At 40.0% G+C, this 25,142-nt stretch overlaps 1 protein-coding gene across 2 annotated transcripts in view; it reads right to left on the minus strand.

Annotated features, from left to right (window-relative positions):
- The window catches only part of scube1 (signal peptide, CUB domain, EGF-like 1), a 282,891-nt gene that overhangs the window by 218,922 nt on the left and 38,827 nt on the right, over positions 1–25,142 (minus strand). For both annotated transcript variants that reach the window (XM_043709201.2, XM_043709200.2), the window contains exon 3: positions 22,759–22,884. In XM_043709201.2, coding sequence (XP_043565136.1) covers positions 22,759–22,884 — 126 coding nt within the window. The remainder of the gene's footprint in view (positions 1–22,758; positions 22,885–25,142) is intronic.

Genomic DNA, 25,142 nt, shown 5'->3' on the forward strand with positions numbered 1-25,142 from the left:
ATGACCCTCACAATTTTGTACACTTCAGTCAGGACCCCCTCAACTTCCTTTGCTCCAAGGAAAGCAACCACAGCCTCCCTAGTCTTTTCTCATAGCTGAAGTCGCTCCAGCTACACAACATCCTGGTGAATCTCTTCTGCGGTCTCACATCTTCATATAGTGTGGTGGACAGAACTGCACACATTACTCCAGCTGTGGCCTAAGCAAATCATACGAAGCCCTATCATAACCTCCTTGCTCTTGCGTTCAATGTCTTGACCAATAGGCAACCATCCCTTTTACCTTATTTAGGGATGGTTGCCTATTGGTCAAGACATTGAACGCAAGAGCAAGGAGGTTATGATAGGGCTTCGTATGATTTGCTTAGGCCACAGCTGGAGTAATGTGTGCAGTTCTGTTGCCTTTGAGGATTTATGGAGATAAAATCAAGGTCCATCTGATTTGTTATACTTGCTACAGTATTACCATTCTTTAGTTACTTCCTGCCTTGTTAGTTCTCTCAAATTGCATCACCTCATGTATTTTCAGGTTAAATACCATTTGCCACTGTTCAGTCCATTTGTGTTGTTTTGCAATCAAAGGCTTACTGAGATTTACCACATGTCCAATTTTAGTGTCAGCTGCAGACTTATTAATCAAGCCTCTTGAGTCAGCAGTGTGTTGGAATAGGCTCCACTTGCCTGGACAGGGGCAAATAAAACAACATTCAAAAATCTCTGCACCACCTGGGACAAAGCGGCACACTCGATAGACACCATCTCCATCACCGACTACATTCATTCCTACCATCCCCTTGACATAGTGGCTGCAGCATGTATCATCCACAAGAAGCAACTCACCAATGTTTCCTTGACAGTATCTTTCAAAGCCATGACCACTGAGCACGAAACCCAAGGGCAGTGGATGCATGGGAACATCATCTGCTGCAAGCTCCCTTCCAAGCCATGCACCATCTGGGCTTGAAACCACACCATTCCTTCAGTGTGTCAGGGTCAAATGTCTGGAAATACCTTCCTAACAGCATCGGGAGTGCACCTACAATACATGAATAAGGCTGCAGCCGACCACTACTTTCTCCAAGCCAATTTTGGATGGGCAACGAATGCTGGCCTAAGCAGTGGCATGACCAGTGAATTTTCTTTTTAAACATTGCACTCCATTTTCACAACCAACATCTGATACCAGAACCTTTCTCCTCTTGTTTATCATTAAACTGCAGATAATCCACTGCCTTCCTTGCTCTTTCAATATGTCAACGTGTTAAGAAAAGCTAACAAAAAGGTCATGGTCCTGATGCTACCAAAAGTCGGCAACACACAGCTTCACTTATTCTGTCACTCCCAAACTGCAGTTCAGAAGTATCTACTCTGGAGTTATCCACTGCTACTCGTACATACTTGCAGTAACCAAGACGTGGCTGGCCGAGGTGCCTACTAATTTAACAGAGCACAGATCTTGTGGTAGGCCTTACCACTCTATTTCCTATTCTCTTGGGTACAATGGAACAAAATCCTACTACAATGTCTTTTGGCTGTTTACACCATGAGCTGAGAAAAGTTAGTGCTATCACTGGAACAGAAGAACTGGAGGCATTAAACTCATCACAACCGGGCATCTTTGCTGTGTGCACTGTATAATTACATGCATTCAAAAGTTTACGCTTCTCAGGTGATCCACTAACATGAAGCATAGATATTAATCAAAGAGCTTATGTATACCTATGAACAGAATACAAGTTTCAAAGCAAATTTCACTTAATACATGCCAACTCTTCATATCATAAAATAAGACCACCATGAAAATATATTACAGGTAGACTCAACCAAGGCTTTGAAAAGAGAAATGGATCACTTGGGCAACACAGTGGCTCAGTGACTAGCACTGCTGCCTCACAGCGCTAGGGACCGGGGTTCAATCCCTGCCTCGGGCAACTGTCTGTGTGGAGTTTGCACATTCTTCCTGTGTTTGCGTGGGTTTCCTCTGGGTGCTGCAGTTTCCTCCCACAGTCCAAAGATGTGCAGGTTAGGTGAATTGGCCATGCCAAATTGCCCGTAGTGTTAGGGGAATGGGTCTGGGTGGGTTGCTCTTCGGAGAGTCAGTGTGGACTTGTTGGGCCGATGGGCCTGTTTCCACACTGTAGGTAATCTAATCTAATCAAAATAAACATTTGCAGGGGTATGGAAGAAACCAGGTTAACAGCTTTTGCAAAGAGCTGTGACAGATAGGACAGGACAAACTGCTTCCCTTTGTACCATAAAAATACAATTATTCTATAATTTTGTGCACTTACAAGTTAATCATCCTCAAGCTAGACCTGCTCTTTATATTCTGCTCTCTACCTACACACTTGGTGCACAAGTGTGTTAAATTTGACCAAACAGCTATTTCAAGCACTACTAATGGATTTTTGTCATTGCAGGGGCAAACGTAAGAAAGGTCAATGTGACACTTGAAACCTGGTGAAAAATAAACGAAAGGGAAAACATTTAAAATCAAACTTTGATAATATTTGAAAATTCCTACAGTAGAGTAATAGCAAAATAATAATGACCTTGCTTCTGTCAAGGATAATACATTTTTGAGCTGTTCTATGGAGGTTCAAGCCAAAGGCATGCATGTAATAAATCTATGAATTTTAAAAAGGTCAAAATTCCTGCTTTTGTTAAATTCTAGAAATAGATTACTAAGAAGTGATGTCAAGTCCTGATTATGCTCATGCTCCAAAATTAGAACAAGATTTCTAGAGAAATAACACATTTTACTTATTATTATTACTAATGACAATGCTAAAATAGAGATAAGACAGGAAATTCAACTCAATGGACTTAAAAAAGATTAATTACTTTAGTTTGTTATATTTAGCTACATGACCTTATCATACTCAACAAAACATCAATTAGTATTTTGATGCTACTTTTGCAAGAGCTAAGATTTTGAATATCTGAGTATACACATGATGTTGGTGGCATGAGTGAACATACTTAATTCATTCACATGATATTCTCTTGCAATTATGGTTCAGTGGTTAGCACTGTTTCCTCACAGTGCCAGAGACCTGGGTTCAATTCCACCCTCGGGCGAATGTGTGGAGATTGCACATTCTCCCAGTCCAGTGTCTGCATGGGTTTCCTCTGGGTGCTCCAGTTTCCTCCCACAGTCCAAAGATGTACAGGTTAGATAGATTGACCATGTTAATATGCCTTGTAGGGCCCAGGGATGTGTAGGTTAGGTGTGTTAGCTATGGGAAATATATGACGGGTGGATGGATTTGGTTGGGATGCCCTTCAGAGGATCAGTGTGGACCCGTTGGGCTGAATGGCCTGTTACCACACAGTAGGGATTCTCTGATTATCTATGAAGATTAAAGTTTCAGCAAAAATAATTTGCAAAGGCAGGGAGGGGGTTTATGAGTTCTTGTGCCTTTGTGAAATACGAGAGAGAAGAGTAAGTTAGAATTAGAATTATTCAAGAGTTAATTCTAAGAAGAGTTAGAATTATTCAAGTAAATGGCCTTTCCTTAGCGTTGCAGAAAGTGCTAGGCCAACCAGGGAAACTTGAAGAGGTTCTGGTAAACGTGTACTTTTTAAAAAAACTTAAAGTTTTTATCATAAACCAAGAGGAGCTGGTGGGCATTTGGCCCAGAGAAACCTTGAGTCAAGATTAGAGTGGTGCTGAAAGAGCACAGCAGGTCAGGCAGCATCTGAGGAGCAGGAAAATTGACCTTTTGGGCAAAAGCCCTTCATCAGGAATGCGATTCTCATTCCTGATGAAGGGCTTTTGCCCGAAACATTGAATTTCCTACTCCTCAGATGCTGCCTGACCTGCTGTGCTTTTCTAGCACCACTCTAATCTTGACTCTAATCTGCAGTATCCACTTTCGCCCAGAGAAACCTTGAGCCTGTCCTCCCAATCTCTGGATTTGATCATCTTGGGACCTCCCTACAGTTACCTAGCCTGTGGCAGGGACTGTTTTCAGTTTGCCAGTGGTAGCATCATGCAATGCAATTTGCTCCTTTCTGCTATCCATGAAGGGTCCAGGCAGGACCCCCAAAGTAATGAGATTTGAGAATTGAAATGGAACAGACCTCATGCAGGCAATTTTATGAATGTTTCACAGTTGTCCCAGTCCCAGTTCCACGTGCCATATTCCTGTCAAGTTCTGAATCATTAAGATGAGCATTTCAAGCTCACGCTATGAATTTCTAAAACATATAAGCAAAGATTTGTCTCTTACCACAGAAACTTGGACAGGCAGTGTAAACAAGTGAACTGGCCAAATTTTTGCATAATTATCATAGCGCAAGAGGTCCAAACACAGAAAAGATACCCTGTTTTACAAGATTTCCCAATCTTCAGGGGAACGATATAATTATAGAGACAAAGGAACAGGGAGCAAGCTATTTTGCCTAAAGCTTTTTCCGCCATTCAGTGGTGAATTGCAAGGATCGTTTCCGTAGGGTGGCAGTATTCAAAACTAGGGGACATATTTTTAAGGTGAAAGGACATGAGGGGCAATTTTTTTAAAAAATACACAGCTTGGTTCATATCCGGAATGAACTGTCGGAGGCAGTGGTATAGTTATGACATTTAAAAGACATTTGGACAAGTACATTAATAGAAAAGGTTTGGAGGGATATGGGCCAAATGCAGCATAATGGGACTAGTTTAGCTTGGGAACATGGTCAGTAGACAAGTTGGCCCAAAGGGTCTGTTTTCATGGTGGATGATAATGAGATCTTGATTGATCAAAGCTCTAATACTATATAACAAAGATCTATCAATCACCGGAATGCATTGTAACCTCCCACCTTTTCTGAAACTCCACGTTTGAAGCCTACAATAAGTTTTCTGCCCCTGCCCCGTTATTGATATAGCTCTCAGCATAATCACAAATGCCATTCAATGTGACTGTGATGAAAGTTAGCTCTCTCTTTCTTGTTCTGCTCAAACCCATCTACAGCTTTGACACAGTTGACCACACCATCCTCCTTCAATGCCTCTCCCATGTTGTCCATATGTATTGGACAGCCTCAATCTTATACTATCATAAATAGGGCTGAGTCAGCACAGCTTCATCAAGACATCATGCCTGACAAATCTGTTAGAATTTTTCGAGGAGGTAATGAGCAAGTTAGACAAAGGAGGGCCAGCGAGCATGATCTATTTGGATTGCCAAAGGCCTTTGACCTAGGAAGCTGCTAAATAAGAGCCCATGATGTTAGGGCAAGGCTTGGATGGAGGACTGGCTGACTGGCAGAAGGCAAAGCATGGGGTAAAGGAGTCTTTTTTAGTATGGAAGCCAGTGACTAGTGGATTTCCGCAGGGGTGTGTTGGGACCACAACTAGCCATGCTATACATTCACAATTGTTGCTAAGTTTGCAGCTGACACAAAGATAGATGGAGGGAGCGGTAGTGTTGAGGAAGCGGGAAGGCTGCAGAGGGACTTGGACACAGGGCAAAAAACTGATAGATGAAATACAATGTGGCAAAGTGTGAGGCTATGCACTTTGGTAGGAAGAACAGAGGCATAGACTATTTTCTAAATGGGGAAAGTTTTCAGAAATCTGAAGCACAAAGGAGCTTGGGAGCCCAGGTTCAGGACTTTCTTAATGTTAACATGCAAATTCAGTTAGCAGTTAGGAAGGCAAACACAATATTAGCATTCATTTTGAGGGGGCTAGAATACAATGTACTGCTGATATCTTAAATGATTCTGGTGAGACAGCATTTGGAATATTGTGAGCAGTTTTGGGCCCGGCATCCAAGGAAGGATTTACTGGCCTTGGAGGGAGGATCCAATGGAGCTTTGCAAGAATGATCCCAGAAAGAAGGGCTTTTCAAATGAGAAGCAGTTGAAGACTCTGGGTCTGTAATTGAAGTTTAGAAGGATGAGGGGGGCGGATCTCATTGAAACTTCCAGAATATGGAGGAGCCTGGTTAGAGTGGACATGTTGTTTCCACTAGTAGGAGAGGCTAGGACCTAAGGGCACATCCTCAGGTACAAGGGATGACCCTTTAGAACGAGGATGAGCAGGAATTTCTTCAGCCAGAGGGTGATCAATCTGTGGAACTCATGGTCTCCGCAGCTTTCTGAGGCAAAGTCATTGAGTGTATTTAAGACAAAGATATATAGGTTCTTAATTCATGAGGGGATCAAGGGTTGCAGGGAGAAGGCAGGAGAATAGGGTTGAGAAACATTTTTTGGACAAAATCAAATGGTGGAGCAGACTCAGTGTGGCAAATGGCTAATTCTGCAATGATCTACTTGCAGTGTCCTCTCTTCCTGTTTCCCATGCTATTGCTACTGGAGTCCTCTATACATCTATTCATAGGTCGTTCCCATTTCTCAGCTTCATGCTGCTCTTCGGCAACATTACCCAAGTGCACATTTCTTTTTAATTCAGTCGCGGCACATGGAAAACACATCGCACAGAGCTCAAAATAGCTGCGGAATGATTCCTGGAAAATTGAAGGGGTAGAATGCCAAACCACAGAGGGAAATTTCCAATCCTTCTATAAGTTAAATGGGGCACTTTCTTTCATTTTGAGCATAAGTGCACTGCTGAATAATAGTTAAATAATGCTGTTCTTACTTTCTTCATTACAATAGAAGTCTTAAAATTTGAAATCTTGCTCGGGTGATCCTTTTGATCAGTTGTGAACTTTTAGGTGTCTTAAAAACTTAGCAGTATCTATCGTACCAACTTTAAGGCACTCCTTAACACCTGCTGTCTTTGACAAGATTTTGGCCATCTCTTCTAATATATTAAGTGTGTCTGTATAATTTTGCTTTTTGACACCATTAACATATTAACATACTGGAAATATTTTAGTATTACAAAGGCAGAGAGGTTATGCTAAGTCTTTATAATGCAACAGTCAGGCTTTCACTTGAATTTAGTCTTCGACTTAGAAAGAATACAAAGACGATTAACCAAATCACACCATGGATTAGGTACTTCTGTTTTCTGGAACGACTAAATAAACTGGGATTATTGCTCAGAACAGAAAAGATTAAGATGAGATTCAATAAAACTTGGCAAGTTTCTGTTAAATTCATTCAAAAAAATTGTTTCCACTGGCAGGAGGACCAGAAACCAGAGGATGCAAGTTTATGATATAATGTTGTGATCTCTGCCAATGGTAACACTGGACAAGACAGATCCCAGAATGAAAGAGTGTAAGATAGTTCCATGGGTCTGAGATCAAGTCTTAACAGGCAAGAAACAATTTGGGACATTCATCCTGCTGTTCCTCAGTTTCGTTTATTTCCACTGGTTGATCCATTGCCCTCAGAGTCTAATTTATATAAACCAACCCAGTTATCTCCCAACATAAAATCACTATCTTCCAGAGGAATTTGTTTCATTACTTCATCTACTATTCTCCACTTATGAAGTCACACTTTAAAACCAACTCTATACAACCTTTATCTAAACCTCCAAAGTAATATTTCTTCCATCATTAGTCCCTCTGGAAGAGTAAATGTATCAGCCATCAGTAAGTGACTATCCCCAGTGTCTGTCATCATCATCTTTGGTTCACCTCCTTGATTGGAAGAATAAGGAGAAACTTCTTCCATCTGAGCTAAAATATTCAGAACATCCAGTGTGTGATTCTCTATCAATAATAATAATAATAAATTTGACTGTTCTGAACTATCTTTAACTTCCCATGTTGAGGGAACTTGCTCCACCTTCAGCACAGAGACAATTTTGCTCATCATTTCTTTTCCTGATGCGCTCTTCTGACCATTCCAATGTTCTGAATACTATAACAGGTTTCCTGTTTAGCTTCCAGCTTTAATAAACGTTAATGTGCCCAGTTTTATTACTAGACAAGCATATTTTATTTACATCACTTTTCAGTGTAAGCATTCTCCATTATAATTATGGCACGCCTCTGTTTGTTCCCTAAAACTAATATATATAGCATTCCCAGATTTTGTATACCTCCAACTTCTTTATTAATTCCCATATGACCATTTTCCCAGACACATCTCCCTTCGTGGCATACCATCGGTATCTACCAGAATTCTTGCTTCCCAGATTTTTGAGAATTGGTGCTCAGTCTTAAGAATTACCAAGTTAGCCTTTTGGAATTATTCCATCATCATGACTTCCCTCGCATTCTCAATTTTTTTCCATCTCCAGTGACCAAAACCACTGATCCCATAATACTATTTGTTCTCTTGCAAAGTCAACGAATGTCTGATTAGGTTTCTTTCTAAATTTTACTTAATAAGCTTCAGGAATGTGCTTGTAAGCATCAAGCATTACTGTTACTAGCTTCATAGTCAGCATAGTCCTTTGACTAATGTACAAACTTACAGCTTACCTATCGAGGTATCCTGTAACACATTCAAGTCCAAACACCTTTTGGCCATTTCCACTTCACAGCAACCTTTTCAAATGATGCAAAGCATCCTTTAACTCCATCCACTGTAAATTTAGGCACTAAACTTAGATTTCTAGTTAAATCAAATCCCTCATTGGAATCAGAATCATTCTTTAAACTACTAGCTTTTCTTTCCTCCTTTATTGGAAACCTCTCTCATTAAGTCATGCTATCTGGTTTCTTAGGTAAAGCTGTTTTCAGTCTCATTTCCCTTTCCATTGCGTTTCTTTCTCTACCCTTTCCATTTAATTTCCTTTTCCCCCTTCTTGCTTCTATCTCTCTTATCCTTCGAACTAAACTTTTTTCTTCCATTTTTTTGTCTAAATTATTTTCTTTCATCCTGATGAAGGAGCGTCACTCCGAAAGCTAGTGCTTCCAATTAAAGCTGTTCGACTACAACCTGGTGTTGTGCAATTTTTAACAATCTTATCTAATTCTACTGGTGACACAATTTCAGGTTTCCCACTTCAATCATCTCATCCTTACAAGATCCTGCATTTATTTTGATATCCAATTTATCCACTAACACTCTCAATAGAACCTTAGATAAATATTTCAAATAGTCCACTTTTACAATGTGTAATCTCAGCAAAGTCTTGGCAAGAGTCATTGGTGAGGCCTCTTCTGGAACACTGTGTCCAGTTCTGGTCACCCAGTTATAGGAAAGATATTATCAAGCTGGAGAGGGTTCAGAAGAGATTTACTAAGTATAGAAGGTTTGAATTATAAAGAAAGGCTGGATAGGTAGGGACTTTTTCTACTGGAGCATAGGAGGTTGAGTGGTGACCTGATAGAAGTTTATAAAATATACCTAGATAGAGTTGGTGGTAGTTGTCTTTTCCCTAGAATGGAGGATTTCAATACTTGGAGGCAGATTTTTAAAGTGAGAGATGAGAGATTTAAAGTAGACATCAGGGTCAATTTGTTTTTAAACACAGAGGGTGGTTCATGGGTGGAGTGAACTTCCTGAGGAAGTGGTAGATGTGTTTAAACATTACAATTACAATGTTTAAACAACATGTAGATAAGTACATGAGTAGGAAAGGTTTGGAGGGATATGGATCAAGAGCAGGCAAGTGGTACTGGTTTAGTTTGGGATTAAGTTTGGCATAGACTGGTTGGACTGAAGGGTATGTCACCATGTTGTATGACTCTATGACTCTGTAACAGTCAAAGCCATTTTGAAATCCAGGTCCATGTAACGAACTTCACAATAACTCTTCTACTTTTATGTCTGATAGATCCATGTCATCATTTCTTTAAAGAATCATAAGTGCCTCCTGAATTCAATGAATTTCCATCACACAGAATTGCCACCTTACTTTGATCTGACTGATGTTGTCTAAAAAATTAGATCACAGAGTGTAGCCTGTTTCAATTGATAATATTTTGAGTTTGCAATTTGATTACCATGGAGGTCAGACACTGAACATATTCATACAAGTACTTTCAACAAAAAGAACACAAGTGTATTATTATATGAAATAAAAAAGCAAAGCAATATAAGGAAATTTACAAAGATTAGTCATAAGCAACAAAAATATTCAGCAAGTCTTTCCCCCCAGCAATATCCTTTACAGCCACTCAGTCCCAGGAAGCTATCATTCATAACTTCACACAATTAATGTTTCAACTGACAAGGTCCCAAGCATTTCCTCACTGGGAATTTCTACATGTTCATCTGATATGATTCTCTTCATCACTCCCACAGACACAGATACAGGCCGACTCACTGACTTTCTCACTGAACTCTTAAGGAAAAACAAATCTCATGGCTTTTTCCAGTTAATTTCACTACCTTAAGGCTGATAAACAGTCCATCTGCTGGTATGAATCTTTTCTTGTGAACTGAAACTGCTCCTCACATCTGGTGTCTTACTCTCTGAATTGTAAAAGCTCAATTTAGGAAACACTCCAGCAATCATCTCAACAGATAGCTTGTACAATCGTTCAGCTCAAGTAACTTGATTTCTTGGAAATGCTGTTTGACAAAGAAGTTTTTAAAAATCTGGCCATTTTAAAAAAGGCATGTACATAGAACTGAAAACTAAAAACCCATTCACCGTTACTTTAAAACCGAATTAATAATAGTAATAGCGATTTATTATTGTAAAGTTTCATAACAAGGTAAAAATAATCAAATGGAAAGGCAAGAGAATTTTTAAAGCAGCAAATTACGTGATCTGAAGTCTGTTGCTTGAAAAGGTGGTAGAGGTGAATTCAGTTGTAACTTTCAAAGCAAAATTGAATATATACACTAGAAAAGATTTTTTTTAAATTGTAGAACTGTAGAGAAAGGGCAAGAGAGTGGAACATTGTGGCAAAATTGTCAGTGTGACAAAAAAGATGAATGGATGATGGCTGTAATGTAGGATTCAAGGGTTCTTGAGAAACGCTCCGGGATTCTGCTGCCTGGCATCAACAAAGCACAAAATGTCAACCAGCTGAACCCTGACTAGGGGCCCTGCTCAAATTACACATCAAATTGGCCAGATTGTCTCTAAAATAAGCATTGCAGCACACATTAAAATAAAACCTGTTTGACAATGAAAAGCACTTTATTTTTCCCATTCCTCCAAACTGCTTAAAAACACCTTTACAACACTTATCCTTTGAAAATTTTCTTAGTAATAAAATTGGTTTCAAATTGCTACAAGTAATAGGAAAAAAAACTTCAAATCAGAAATTGAATGCTACATTTACACATGCCACACCTATACCTATATCCGTCTGCCATGCTTTCAGAGGAAATCAATTTTGTTTTTTAATTTACTTTCATATAATAATGAAGAAGTGGAAAGAGGAAGGCTGCATTTTATTTTGTTCTTTGGAGCTGTTAACATCATGATTTTGACCAAAATATTATCTCAAGTTGCTTTTGCTTTGATGCAGGACTCAGCTCAGTAACTCTGGACATGCAAGTCTTGTGTATGCATAACGGCCTAAAATAAACTGTTTGGATCCACTCAGGCCACTTGTCTGGAACACTTAAAACAACTTAACACATTGCATCTTAACACATTTCATAAGATTTAAAATGGCTTTTGTATTCAGATTACGAAAGAAAATTGACTTTTTATACACAGGGAAGTTTAAGAATATTTTTATGCATAAAAGCTTGTCATAATGTAGGGTTTTGGACATTTTTAAAATTGTGGGGTGTGGTTTTAAATTTGAATAGGAATCCAAAGACTTCATGTTGTCAACTTCATGAGATGATACAAGTCTGAAATCAGCATTGCAAAAATGTTCACCATACCTACATCAATTTACCTCTCATATAAACTAAATGCCTATGAGTGAATTAAATTTTAAAAAATCATTAGCAGAATGTATGAGGAGGAGTCATTGGTTACAATTTAAAATCACAATTGTGGCCTATGACCATAACAACTTGTGACTTCAGTGTCAGCAGTCAAATCCTTGGGTATGTTCGCAACAGCCTTTAGTACTTAACCATACACTTCCTACCAATTGAGTTATTGCCATTAAAGATTGTACACTAGGCGCTGCATGATACAATGACTTATATGTTAGCTTTTTGTTTTCTAAAGAATGATTCCACAATTCCAACCTGGCATAGATGGATGCATTGAAGTAACCTCTCTAGCTACTCTGGGGTTTGAAGTCAAAATGAGTTGCCACAAATTTAATAGAATCTTAAGTTGCCAGGAAGAGAGTGTAAATGGCTTCCCAATGTGTCGCATGTTAGCATGCTGACTCACATGTTATACAAGTGGAAAACAGACATGGACCCATGATTTGGATGTGACACTAGATTGTCTAAACTGAAAGGCCCACGTGTTACTTTTAATTCCAGGAATACTGAACAACATTGCGTCTTTCGATGGAACATACTATTTATGCTGATTTTCAATCCCCACACAAATTCTAGGTTCGGATGTCTGCGTGAGGACTTTGTTCTATTTCCCCTGGGGTAACAGATCTGTTACCAGTTTTTGCACAATTCACCATTGGATACACTTGAATAATTTTGTATTGCAGCGAGCAATGATTGGAGAATTAATACTGTTGTATTTTGGTTCTCTCCTTTCTCCATATCTGAACTGTGTATTTTTAGGATTGACCAATTTAATTGAGTGCAATGGATATGCTAATCCCTATAATAGCATACATTAACAAGAAAAACATTGGAGTGCTGATATAGGTGGTTAGAGCCTGACAGGTGCCAAAATATTCCAAGTTGAAAATTAAGTGTAATTTTCTCATGATCCACTTCAATAACTGACAACAGTTCAGCTTTCAGCCAAAATCCATTTCCTTTAATGGGATTGGGTTAATTAGGGAGGAAACCATCCCAAAATTGTTCGCCACACTTATAATCATAACATCAATGGATGATAATGAAGTTGATTGAAGTTAATTCAGGAAAAATAATTGTTAACAAAGCAGCCAAGCAGCAAATTCCATCTTCTATAAGCATCATGGATTTGCTGAGGCAGCAACACCAGAAAAGTCCAAGGATTAACAATCTCTTCTGAGTTAACTGATCTCGATCAGCACGGCAGTACAAAGGTTACAATTGTGCCTCTGGGTTAAGTAGTAAGAAATTAGCTATTGCTTCCAATTCTAATCATTAGCCAGCAATTTTGCCAGCGGTATTGTTGGTTCAAGCAACTGTGATGCTCCCCACATTAGTTTTGCATTCAAAGTCTCAGGAAAGATAAATGTCTGAAAAACATACTGCTCATAATCTCCCATTTCCCTTCTGGTTCTGAGAGACATCTGTGAGACAGAGGGGAGAAACATGGGACAAGAGTAGGCCATTCAGCCCCTTTAGCCTGCTCCACCAATTAGCAAGACCATGGCTGATCTGAGGCACATATCCCTTGATACCCTTGCTTAATAAAAACTTGCCCCAGATTTAAATCTAACATACAGGCAGCACGGTGGCACAGTGGTTAGTACTGCTGCCTCACAGCGCCAGAGACCCGGGTTCAATTCCCTCCTCAGGTGACTGACTGTGTGGAGTTTGTACATTCTCCCTGTGGCTGCGTGGGTTTCCTCCCACAGTCCAAAAATGTGCAGGTCAGGTGAATTGGCCATGCTAAATTGCCGATAGTGTTAGGGGTATGGGTGGGTCGGTGTAGACTTGTTGGGCCAAAGGGCCTGTTTCCACACTGTAAGTAATCTAATTGAATTAGCATTGACTGCCTTTTGAGGAAGTGCTCCAAACCTTCACTATTGTGTGCAGAAATGCTTTCTAGCATCTCCCTGAATGGACTGTCCACAATTCTTAGACTATTGCCACTGATTCTAGAATATTCAACCTATTCTAGGAATAGCTTATCTACCTGTCTTTCCTTGTTAATATCCTGAAGACCTTGATTAGATCACCCCTTAACCTTCTTTGTGCTAGAAAATGAAGGCCTGATTTATCCAATCTCTTCTCATAAACTTATCCCCTGAAGTCCAGATATTTTCCTTGTAAACCTGAATTGAACTCCCTCCAGCGCCAAAGCATCCTTCATAAGGTGTGGTGTCCAGATCTGCTCACAGTTATCTCAATGGAGTTTTGTATAACTAGTGTTGAGTAACTAGGATTTTGTATAACTGCAGCATCCCTAAACTCCAGCCCATTAGATATAAAGGTCAGCATTCCATGAGCCTCCTTGACTATTTTCTGTAATTGTGAGTGGTATTTTAAGAGTATTCGCCTGAACTCCCAAATCTCATTGGGCATCCATTGTATTTAAATTTGCACCTTCTAAGAAACACCCTGATCCATCCATTGTCGGTCTTAAATAGATAACCTGCCACTTGCGTACACTAAAAACCATCTGCTGCAGCTTTGCCCATTCACCTAATGCTGTCATTAATACTAGGTAAAAACAATGACTGCAGATGCTGGAAACCAGATTCTGGATCAGTGGTGCTGGAAGAGCACAGCAATTCAGGCAGCATCCGACGAGCAGCAAAATCGACGTTTCGGGCAAAAGCCCTTCATCAGGACTAAAGGCAGAGAGTCTGAAGCGTGGAGAGATAAGCTCAAGGAGGGTGGGGGTGGGGAGAAAGTAGCATAGAGTACAATAGGTGAGTGGGGGAGGAGATGAAGGTGATAGGTCAGGGAGGAGAGGGTGGAGTGGATAGGTGGAAAAGGAGCTAGGCAGGTCGGACAAGTCCGGACAAGTCAAGGGGACAGTGTGGAGCTGGAAGTTTGAAACTAGGATGAGGTGGGGGAAGGGGAAATGAGGAAGCTGTTGAAGTCCACATTGATGCCCTGGGGTTGAAGTGCTCCGAGGCGGAAGATGAGGCGTTCTTCCTCCAGGTGTCTGGTGGTGAGGGAGCGGCGGTGAAGGAGGCCCAGGACCTCCATGTCCTCGGCAGAGTGGGAGGGGGAGTTGAAATGTTGGGCCACGGGGCGGTTTGGTTGATTGGTGCGGGTGTCCCGGAGATGTTCCCAAAAGCGCTCTGCTAGGAGGCGCCCAGTCTCCCCAATGTAGAGGAGACCGCATCGGGAGCAACGGATACAATAAATGATATTAGTGGATGTGCAGGTAAAACTTTGATGGATGTGGAAGGCTCTTTTAGGGCCTTGGATAGAGGTGAGGGAGGAGGTGTGGGCGCAGGTTTTACAGTTCTTGCGGTGGCAGGGGAACGTGCCAGGATGGGACGGTGGGTCGTAGGGGGGCATGGACCTGATCAGGTAGTCACGGAGGGAACGGTCTTTGCGGAAGGCGGAAAGGGGTGGGGAGGGAAATATATCCCTGGTGGTGGGGTCTTTTTGGAGGTGGCGGAAATGTCGGCGGATGATTTGGTTTATGCGGAGGTTTGTAGGGTGGAAGGTGAGCACCAGGGGCGTTCTGTCCTTGTTACGGTTGGAGGGGTGGGGTCTGAGGGCAGAGGTGCGGGATGTGGACGAGATGCTTTGGAGGGCATCTTTAACCACGTGGGAAGGGAAATTGCGGCCTCTAAAGAAGGAGGCCATCTGGTGTGTTCTGTGGTGGAACTGGTCCTCCTGGGAGCAGATACGGTGGAGGCGGAGGAATTGGGACATTAATACTGTCTACCATGCTGCCCAAATTTGCTCTGCTACAAATTTGGATATTTGACTCTTTAGGTCATTATCCAAGTCATTAATGAAAATCATGAATTGAGGCACCAACACAGATGCCTGAAGGATGCCACTTGTCAGGTCCTGCCAATTTGAGTACTTATACATATTCCAACCCTGTTTCCTGCCAGTCAACCAATTTCCTATCCATGTCAGTTCAAAGCAGAGTGGTAAAGACATCAGAAAAACCAGCTGAAGTTCAGTGACAGGAGGGCCAGGCTGCAAGTGATAATACTACGGTAGTAAGTACCAATTCCTTGACTCTACATTTAACATCTTAGTGTCGCAAAAGGCTTAATGACCTCACTGGTTTATTGAAGTAAAAGGAAATTTGAACAGTGTACGAAGCAAATGCACTAACTACAAGTTTCTCTCCCTCCCACTTGGCAGAAGTACTTCATGAGGCCATTGCAATATCCAGCTTTACTTGTGGGCCATGCTGTGAAGACTGCAGCAGAGATGCCTTAGCAAAGGGAGTGCACTGGCTAATTAAGATGCAAGAACTGCATCCTGTGGAATCCAATGGTCTTCTCTATTGTGGCTTATGGCAGATGAAACACAGTAGGTTTAGATTCCACACTGAGGGTGCACCAGACAAGAATGACAAAAAATAGTCCAACTCAGAACAATACTGACCCCCATCCCCACCACCCCAAGACAACCAATAGTAGAAGGAACCATCATGATCTGGACATATAGCAGTGGGAATAAAATGGTTTCTTTCATATGCCATGAGACATGGAAGATTTGAACCAAACCTAAACAAAAACTGTATGTGAAAGCTCTGGGTTTGAGATTACTCTGAGTTTGAGTTCAGAGTGTACTTTGGGATTGGTGGGGCTCATGACAGAGTGAAGGGGACAATATTCATCAGATCGGGGGGAGCTGACACATTAGCTGGTTAGAATGTTGGATGATTGGATATACTCAGGATAGGATACACAGGAAGTTATAGTAGCAGCAAAGGCAGAGCAAGTCTGGAACTGCAATGACTGAAGAGGGGCAGTGAAGTAGCAAGTTCTTGGAGGACTTGGGTGGAGGAGGGACAGGAGATCTAGTTGGGTAAGGGACTAGGTTCTGGCTTGCTTGAAAGGCAGAGTTGAACATTGAAAAATTTGTTGATTCAGTCTAAGTGGTATTCAGCCTTGGCTTCTCGTTGGTGCATATGTTCTTGGTCACAGCTGCAGATGAATACTTAATGATACTGTTTTATCCTCAGACACACTGCATGTGAAATTAGATCATGTGGGATTGGGGCTAACATACTGACATATTGAAGATTGGTTGTTGGAAAGAAAACAGAACCGATAAACAGAGTATTCTCAGGTGTCAGCTATGACTAGTAGGTACTGCAAAGATCACTATGACAAGCTGATAGCCAAGCAATCTAAATCAACAATTTATGTCAGGGAGGGATTAAACCAGAGTAGCAGGGGAATGGAAACCTGAGTGGCAAGACAAAAAAGTAAGGGAAACAAAGATGGAAATGAAAGGTAGAAAAGGAGACAGCAAAAGTGCAAAGCAGAAGAAACAAGGGCTAACAGTAAGGACAGCCAGAATGCAAAAGGGGTGTTAAAATGACAAGGTATTACATTTGAGTCCAGATGAATGTGCGAAGTATTTGCAATAAGGTAGATAAATTAACAGTGCAAAGCATTCTAAATGGGTATATGATAGGATTGTAATCACAGACACATGACTGCAGTGTGGAGGAGGCTAGGAACTGAATATCAAAGGATAGTCAAACTTTAGGAAGGACAGGTAGGTGTTGTAAGGGAAAACTGAAATTGGTGCAACAGTGAGAAAAGATATGGACGTAAAAAGCATAAATGTGCAATCAATCTTGGTGGAGGCAAACAGCAATGGAGGTGGGGAGAACCATGAGGAAGATTTATCTATAGACCTCCAAATAGGATTGGTAAAGGCAGGGACAGTATTAACTAGGTAATTAGCAATGAAACAAAGATGCTACAGTAATCATGTGTCAATTTAACCTACATATAGACAGGGCAAACCACTATAACAAAAATATGGTGGTAAATAAATTCCTGGAGTAGGCACATAGATAGATAAATAGAACAGGAGAAGACCACTCAGCCAGTCGAATGTGCTCTGCCATTTAATACAACCATGGCTGAATGACTCTTCAATACTCCTTCCCCGCCCCCCCACATTATGCCTGTGACCCTGAACATCATTGCTGATCAAACATAAACTTCTACTTTAAATATATTCAATAAATGAGCTTCCACAGCACTCTGAGGTGGAGAATTCCAAGGATTCGGAATAAACAAAAAAATTGCCTCACCTTGGTCCTTAATGGCACCCTTGTTTTTAAAGTTATGTCCCTGATTCTAGACTCCTCAAACAAGGGAAACATCTTCCCTGCATCTACTTGTCTATTTCTTTCAAGTATTTTGTAGATTTCAATAAGATCACCTCACTATTCAATGCATAAGAGAATACAGGCCCAGTTTGCTCATGTTCTCTTCATAGGACAGTCTCACCATTCCAGAATCAAGCTTGGTGAATATTCACTGCACTCCCTCTACGGCAATATCTTCCAAGATAAAGAGATGGAAACTGCATACACTACTCCAGGTGTAATCTGTCAAATGAAGACTTCACTACTCAAATTCTCAACAATATAGATTAACATTCCACAAGCCTTCCAAACAGTTTGTTATATGTAGAACGTAGAACAGTACAGTACAACACGGGAACAGGACCTTCAGCCCACAATGAGCATGCTGACCATGGTGTCATTCTAAATTAATCCCATATGCCCACACATGATCCATAATGTCCTGCAGAGTGTTGCTAATGAAAGAGACCTTGGGATGCAAGTTCACAATTCCTTGGAAATGGAGTTGCAGGGAGAAAGCATAGCGAAGGCGGTGTTTGCTATGCTTGCCTGTATTGGTCAGTGCATTGAGTGTAGCAGCTGGAATGTCACATTACAGCGACACAGGACATTGGTTGGACCACTTTTGGAATATTGCATTCAAAGAGTAGCAAGACAAGGAACAGTTCAGAATGCAGCATGAGGACCAAGAAGTTGATTAAGAACAGGAAATAAACTGCGCATGTAAGCTTGCAAGGAACATAAAAACAGACTTTAAGAACTTCTACAAGTAAGAAGATAAAATGTAGGCCCCCTACAATCTGAAACAGGAGATTATGAAGAATAGTAAATGGCAGAGCAGTTAAGACAACCAGTTTAGTTCTGTCTTCACAGAAGATACGCTAGGGAAGCGAGGGTCAATTAGGAAGGAGGAAATGAAGGAGATTCACAATAGTTAAAAGTAAGAGGTGCAGAAAACATTTCTTAAACTCAGATTCTAGCAATCTCCCTCTAGCATTCCTAGACACATTGATTGACTTGGAAATTTTTGTGGTTGTGTGCACTCCGGAACCCTGCTAATATGCAAGAAAGCTTTTTTAAAAAAGAAAATCATTTTAATGTACAGCTAGACCCCATTGCAAGGCAAATAAAACATTATCAAGGCTTGGAAACAAACAAAAGTAGTAAAACCATCTTCTGAAAATACAAAATGCAAACTATGTTATACTTAAAGTTATACAAAGTTAAACATTGTTTCCCAACCAAATTGACAAGGAGAATGCTGGACTTCAATTTAAGGGAAATTGGAAGGTTCTGTCAGGAGAGAGTCTGCCTGACAGTAACTTTTCTAAAAAGCCAGGATGAATGTTGACATTGACATGAACATTATTTTCAAAGATGCTTCCAACTTTGATGAAATTGATATTAACAAAACATATTTAAAAATCTTGATTTTCTTAACTAATTTACATTCTGAAAAAAATACTTGTTACAGGATACCTGCATAAGTTCCAAAAAATAAGGTTAACCTTAGGAGAAAAAAATCCACAAAACCACTGCATTAGAATAACTATTGAGCACATATTAAACACAGACAATGTAAAAGTACTTAGTTGCAATTGTCAATCTAACAAGAAGAAGTCCGACTTGCCTCAAGCAGTTGTCAAAAGACAAATTTGATCTCCCAACACATGGACAACCAAAGTGAACAATAGCTGATCCTAAGTTGGACTCCATTGCAGTACTTCCCAATATCTATAGTAATCAAATTAATGTCACTGCCAAATTGGGTTTGGCCCTATTTTGCATCGTCAATTTGACCTATCTAATTCCCATCTCGTGTCAGTACAGCTATTGATAAGTCAAAAGGGAGAAAGACTAATATTTCAAGCAAGAAATTAGTTACCTTTGAAGAATTTCTGATATGGGCATAATTCTATGGACATAATTGCAAATCATATTTTGTTACAAAAGTACTATCGGGTAAATTCACTGATCCCAGTGGTAGCTTCCCTCAAAAAGTCCAACTCAGAACTGGTGCCGTAACATCTTTCTAAACATAGTACCCTGTTGGGCATGCGAGATCAGTCAATGTATTCTAGCTGATTATTTAATATTAAAACAGCAATAGAAAAACTTTATTTAAACTTGGTCTGATTCTCCTCAGTAATACATTTTTAAAGCATTATTTAACACTGAGTTTACAGTGGCTTTACCATGACAGTTAACAATCGAGCTGGCAGAACTGAAGAACACTGCAATGTCCACCCCACTGTCTAACAAAGTTGAGCCCTTATTAATATGCAAGCTTTTGCTCAAAAATGTCAGTTTCATGTTTATTGCTAATAAAAATACAAAACTTATAATTACACATACAAAGTTTCCATGAAGCATTTTGGAAATCTTTGGTGTCCATGTAATCCTGGTTGCAACTATACCGCATCTGATTGAAAAACAAAACCTTTGTGATGTTTCATTCCCAGATGTGTCTCTCGGAAATTAATTCCCAAATCACACCAGGTCACGTGTCAAACTGGAGTTGAAAGTGATGATTCATTTGAAGCAAGTAACTGGATTTGGCTGACAGCAGGGTGTGTGAGTCACACCAGGAGTGTTATTTACCTTTGAGTCATGAGGCCTCGGTTCAAGAGTGACTTGCTGCAGATTTGTGTAATAGCATGATTGGATATGGCTGCTCTGGTTGTAATGGGATACTCCACTACTTCCAATACAACTAGTGAGGTGCTAGGAACAAACCACCTCATTCATACCTGGTAAGCACTGCTTTCCTGAAAACCAATGACAACCTTGATTTCTAAGGAACCGAGTTGATATGTGGCATACTTCAGTTACATCTATATTTCATCTCAAACTTGTCTGCCTGCTGGGAAAATAGTCTTGCTCATATATTAATGGCGGTGTCCCATTTTCAATTTTTCAATGTCACTTTGTTATCACAATTCTGCAGAGCTCCAGAAACCAACTTTGCATCTAAGCGCACACTAGTGGTAAAGGGGGAAATAGCAAGTGAGCTATTTGTAATGAACACCTTGGCTTTGCTGTACTAAATGTTTGAGTTCAAGCCCATTGCAGAATCCAAGAGCACAGTATATAAAATTTCAGGATATCATATACAAGTAATTTGAAACATGGTTTGTGGTAACTGCAGCGCGTTTAAAAGTAATAAGGCAAGATTGAATCCATGACTCTTAGTTTATGATCTCTGGAACATTTTTTTTATTTCACACTTTGTGAACTACTTGATAATCAGTTAATTGGATCAATCGGTACTGTTATAATTGTATTGTGACTAAAAAGGAACACTTACAGTGCAATGGACAATGTTCCTACGTCTGAACCAGAAGATCCAGCTCAAGTCACACCTGCTCCAGAGGTGTGCAGTAACAGAAGTGAACAGGTCGAGGAGATGTACCATATGACTACCACAATAGTAGAAGGTCAACTAGTATTTCCTAATTCTTTTCTATTTAGCATTTCTGTGTACACCTTTTAGTTTGCTACTTCACAAATGCATTGAAATTATAGTACAGAAATAGGCCATTTAGCCCAACAAATCTCAGTTAGGATTTATCTTTTAGCAATAATCCTAATTATATATCCCTGTCATGTTCCATATCCCTTTATTCTTTTGTCTTTCAGCCGCCTATCCAAGTAGTCTTAAATAATAAATTCATCTCTGCTCCTATTAACTCAGAACCCGTTCAATGCTCTCAAAAACCTCCGAACAATTCCTCCAGCTTCTGTCCAAAATCTCTGAAGAAGGTTGATCCCTGCACCATATCATGCTGGTCACCTCTTTCATTTGATCTCTTGGAGTCACTTCAGTAGATCAGGTCAGGTCTCCAGGAGGGCTGGAAGCAGTGCCCAGCAAGTTCTTGTACTCAGCAGCACTTGGAGGTGACCAAAGCTGCTGCAGGAAGAGCACTTTACAACCCCAAGATTGGAGAGGACCCAAGGCTGGGGGCTGTAGAGAGATGACACTGGAGGCACAGTTGGAAGCTTTGGCTTCCGCTGGACAATCCTGCTTGATATCCCCACCCACTGATCTCCTCTCCCTGCCAACCCCAACCCCAACCCCAATCAAGCTACATACACCATAGCAACTCCTATGTATATAGTTTGGATTAGTCCCAGTTAAAACTGGATTAACCCCAGTTGTAGTTGACTGACCATTAAGTGGTCTTAACTGGCCAATTAAGAGCTTTAACTGGTTGCAAATCAACCATGATCCTGTGTGTACAGAATTTACTCTGGGGTTGGGGAGGTGAAGAGAGAGAAAACAGGAAGGTGTCAGGATTTGTGCAAGGTACCACCCAGTCTAACTAAATACCCTTCCCACTTCCAAGAACAAGAGATTGACCTGATGTTTCATCTTCACGTCACCTCTTAAATCTCCTCTTCTCTGACAAAACTATCCCAATTTTTTTTCACATTGTTGCCCTTTTCTCTATTTTGTAATGCCATCCTCTAGCAGTAAACCACACTCCAAGGCAGTACAGGTCACAGATTAAGGCTACATTTTAAAAAGTGGATTCTTCAACCTGTTCCCTCTCAATTTCATTTCTGACAGCAACTTTGGGGAAATTTCCTCAATTTCTTTTTCACAATAAATGCATTATCCAGAATATAATTTAAGCCACAGCCCAATAATGGTCACAGAATAACTCCGGAAATCCTGGATTAGAGCACAAGAGACCGAGAATTCTGGTTACCTCGTTCAAAGTATCAGTCCCTGCAAATTAAGATTTTTGATACTTAAAAGTACAATGGAGAGATGCAGTTACAGATGCAAAATCTTTTTTCCATACTCCCAAGTATCTGCTCCATTGAATAATGCTGAAATTAATAATACTTTCAAGCTTTGGACAACAAACATGTCACAGACATGCTATGAAAATAACTAGAAATTACGTTACTCACCCAGGCAATTATGGCCATCATGTGCCAACATAAAGCCATCGTAACAAGTACATCTGTAGTTGCCTGGAATGTTGATGCACTCATGAACACAGCCACCATTGTAGTCATTGTCACATTCATCAATATCTGAAAGACAGTTAGAAAGACATACTTCAGGAAGGCAAAGGACACTCTGGAAGGCATCACAGACAAAAATAGGGTAGTTGACGGTGAGGATGACAAGCACCATAGTAATGTTACTTGTTAGTCCCAGTGAAAATGGGTTTCAAGAGTACAAACAACTCACAGCAAACATCATGAGCAAGTAAACGGCTGTGGAAACAAAAATGGAAAGGGGTGGAAGTTCATGGATGTGGGGGCAGTCACAAAACTGGTCTGTTCCCATAACCAAGTGCAAGGAATTTTTTTTAATGTCTCTTGTTTTACAAAAAAAGCTGATAAGCTTTTGAATGTAGAAGTCAAAAATTTAAATAGAATGAGCTTAAAGAAATTACAAGTCATTTGGTTAAAAACTTGCCTTGCGTACCACGCACATAAACTGCTGTTAACAACGTTAAGTGACCGTTAACAGAAGATCATGGCAGTGTTAACTCTTATTTTTAACAAATTATGTCCTTCATTAAAATAATCCTGCCATATAAACATGGAGTAGATTTTCTTGTCAATCAGGCACAGGGAAAGATTTCCCAACACTACAATACGGTGTTTTCTGCAGGTCATAAAACCAGCCTCAACCATCGGGTGCAATCCACACTTGAATTAATCAGAATTACTAATAAAACAAAGTATAAGTCAATCACATTGTTCAAAATCTTTTGATGGTTATTTGTTTTTTCTTGCCCCCTCATTTAGTTGAAGAACTGAGGGCTCAAAAGGAAGGTTTACAGGTTTCATTTTTATATTAAACATTTCACAAAAATTCTGAGACTCCATAACATATTTATCATTGTCTGAGTCCTCTCATTATGGTTTATATTTGGAGGCCAAGTCCATTCTAAAGACCTGAGCTATATATCTTCTAAATCAACCTGTTCAGAGATGTTATTATAGACTGTAGGAGCAGGTGCGACTTGAATCCAGGCCCCCTGGAAAAAGCCTGAGCTATTTCTTCCATACTTATTACCATTAGCTGAACAAAGTTTTCAATCCCACTTGTGCCCACAATTAGATAGTTGCAATAGTCTGCACCAATGCAATGTAGAGAATTTCTCAATATGCAGTGTTTCAGCACAGTATTGTTGTATTTCCAAATACAAAGAACACCAGCAAGGGAAAATAGAAGAGCAGGTGAAATAGTTCCTCAGACCTGCTTAGCAATTCTACATCAAATCCATTTTCACAATCTGTCCTGGTTTCCCTTCATCCTTTGGATGTTGAAAACTCTACTAACATCCATTTTGAATGGACCCATTGATTATGATGAAGGCTTGTGGATGGTTAAAGAAAAGATTTCTCCGTAAATCAGTCTTAGAAAGGTCAACCCCTATCTGAAGTGGTTCACAGGAAATCAATTACAAATTATTCTTGAAATGAAACTAAGTTGGCCAATCAACGATTGAAAGAACAAGAAGAATGAAACTAGCATCAGTGGTTCATCTTGTCTTTTCTTAAGAAGAGTTGAAAGTGATAACTGTAAAAGAAAAACATCATCTTCTTGGAGTCAGTCAAAAGCAAACACTGGTTCCAAATTCTTTTAAGTGGACCAATATCCTGAAATCTTGAAACAATGAAAATTAACCCCATTCTGAGCAATAAAACATTCCAACATGTATTCCTAAAATCTGGAAAGTACATTTCAAAATATTTCAAATTGAAACTTACAGAAGGTACAATACCATTCAACTTTTGTACATACAGCATGTTCCACCCTAAGGTACCTCAACACAATTACAATTCTTTGGATATTTACAAAATGCATTCCATGTCAAGAGTACAGCCTGAAGGGTTCTGCACAGTTTGCAGCCCCTCAGAGTACTGTGACAGAGAGGCCTTATAAAGTGGTGTTTTCCCATTACAGCTCTGCAGCAACAGCAGCAGCACAACACCAGATCTAACAAAAGTCACTGCGTGTAATCTTCCTTAATTTGTTTGTAACACTTCACACTTGTGTTTCAAATACTGGCACCACACTTCAACATCACACTTTGTTGTTTCACTATTATCATGCAAATTTAAGCACAGCACTTTGATCGGATTAGCTCAGATTTTGATTTTTAATGTGAAAAATTATGACTATGAATAATTACAGATAACTACGAAATGTTACAACTGAAATAAAACCAAATTTGTTTTTAAATTTAGAAAATCACTTTCTTTACCAGATTTTCTAAGTTCACATATGTTTCAAATGAAATAATTAAGTACGCCAATAAAATGCTGATGTT

Source organism: Chiloscyllium plagiosum, unplaced genomic scaffold, assembly GCF_037043375.1.
Source record: "Chiloscyllium plagiosum isolate Xiang-an unplaced genomic scaffold, Cpla_swu_hap1 HiC_scaffold_19, whole genome shotgun sequence".
Classification (NCBI taxonomy): Eukaryota; Metazoa; Chordata; class Chondrichthyes; order Orectolobiformes; family Hemiscylliidae; genus Chiloscyllium; species Chiloscyllium plagiosum.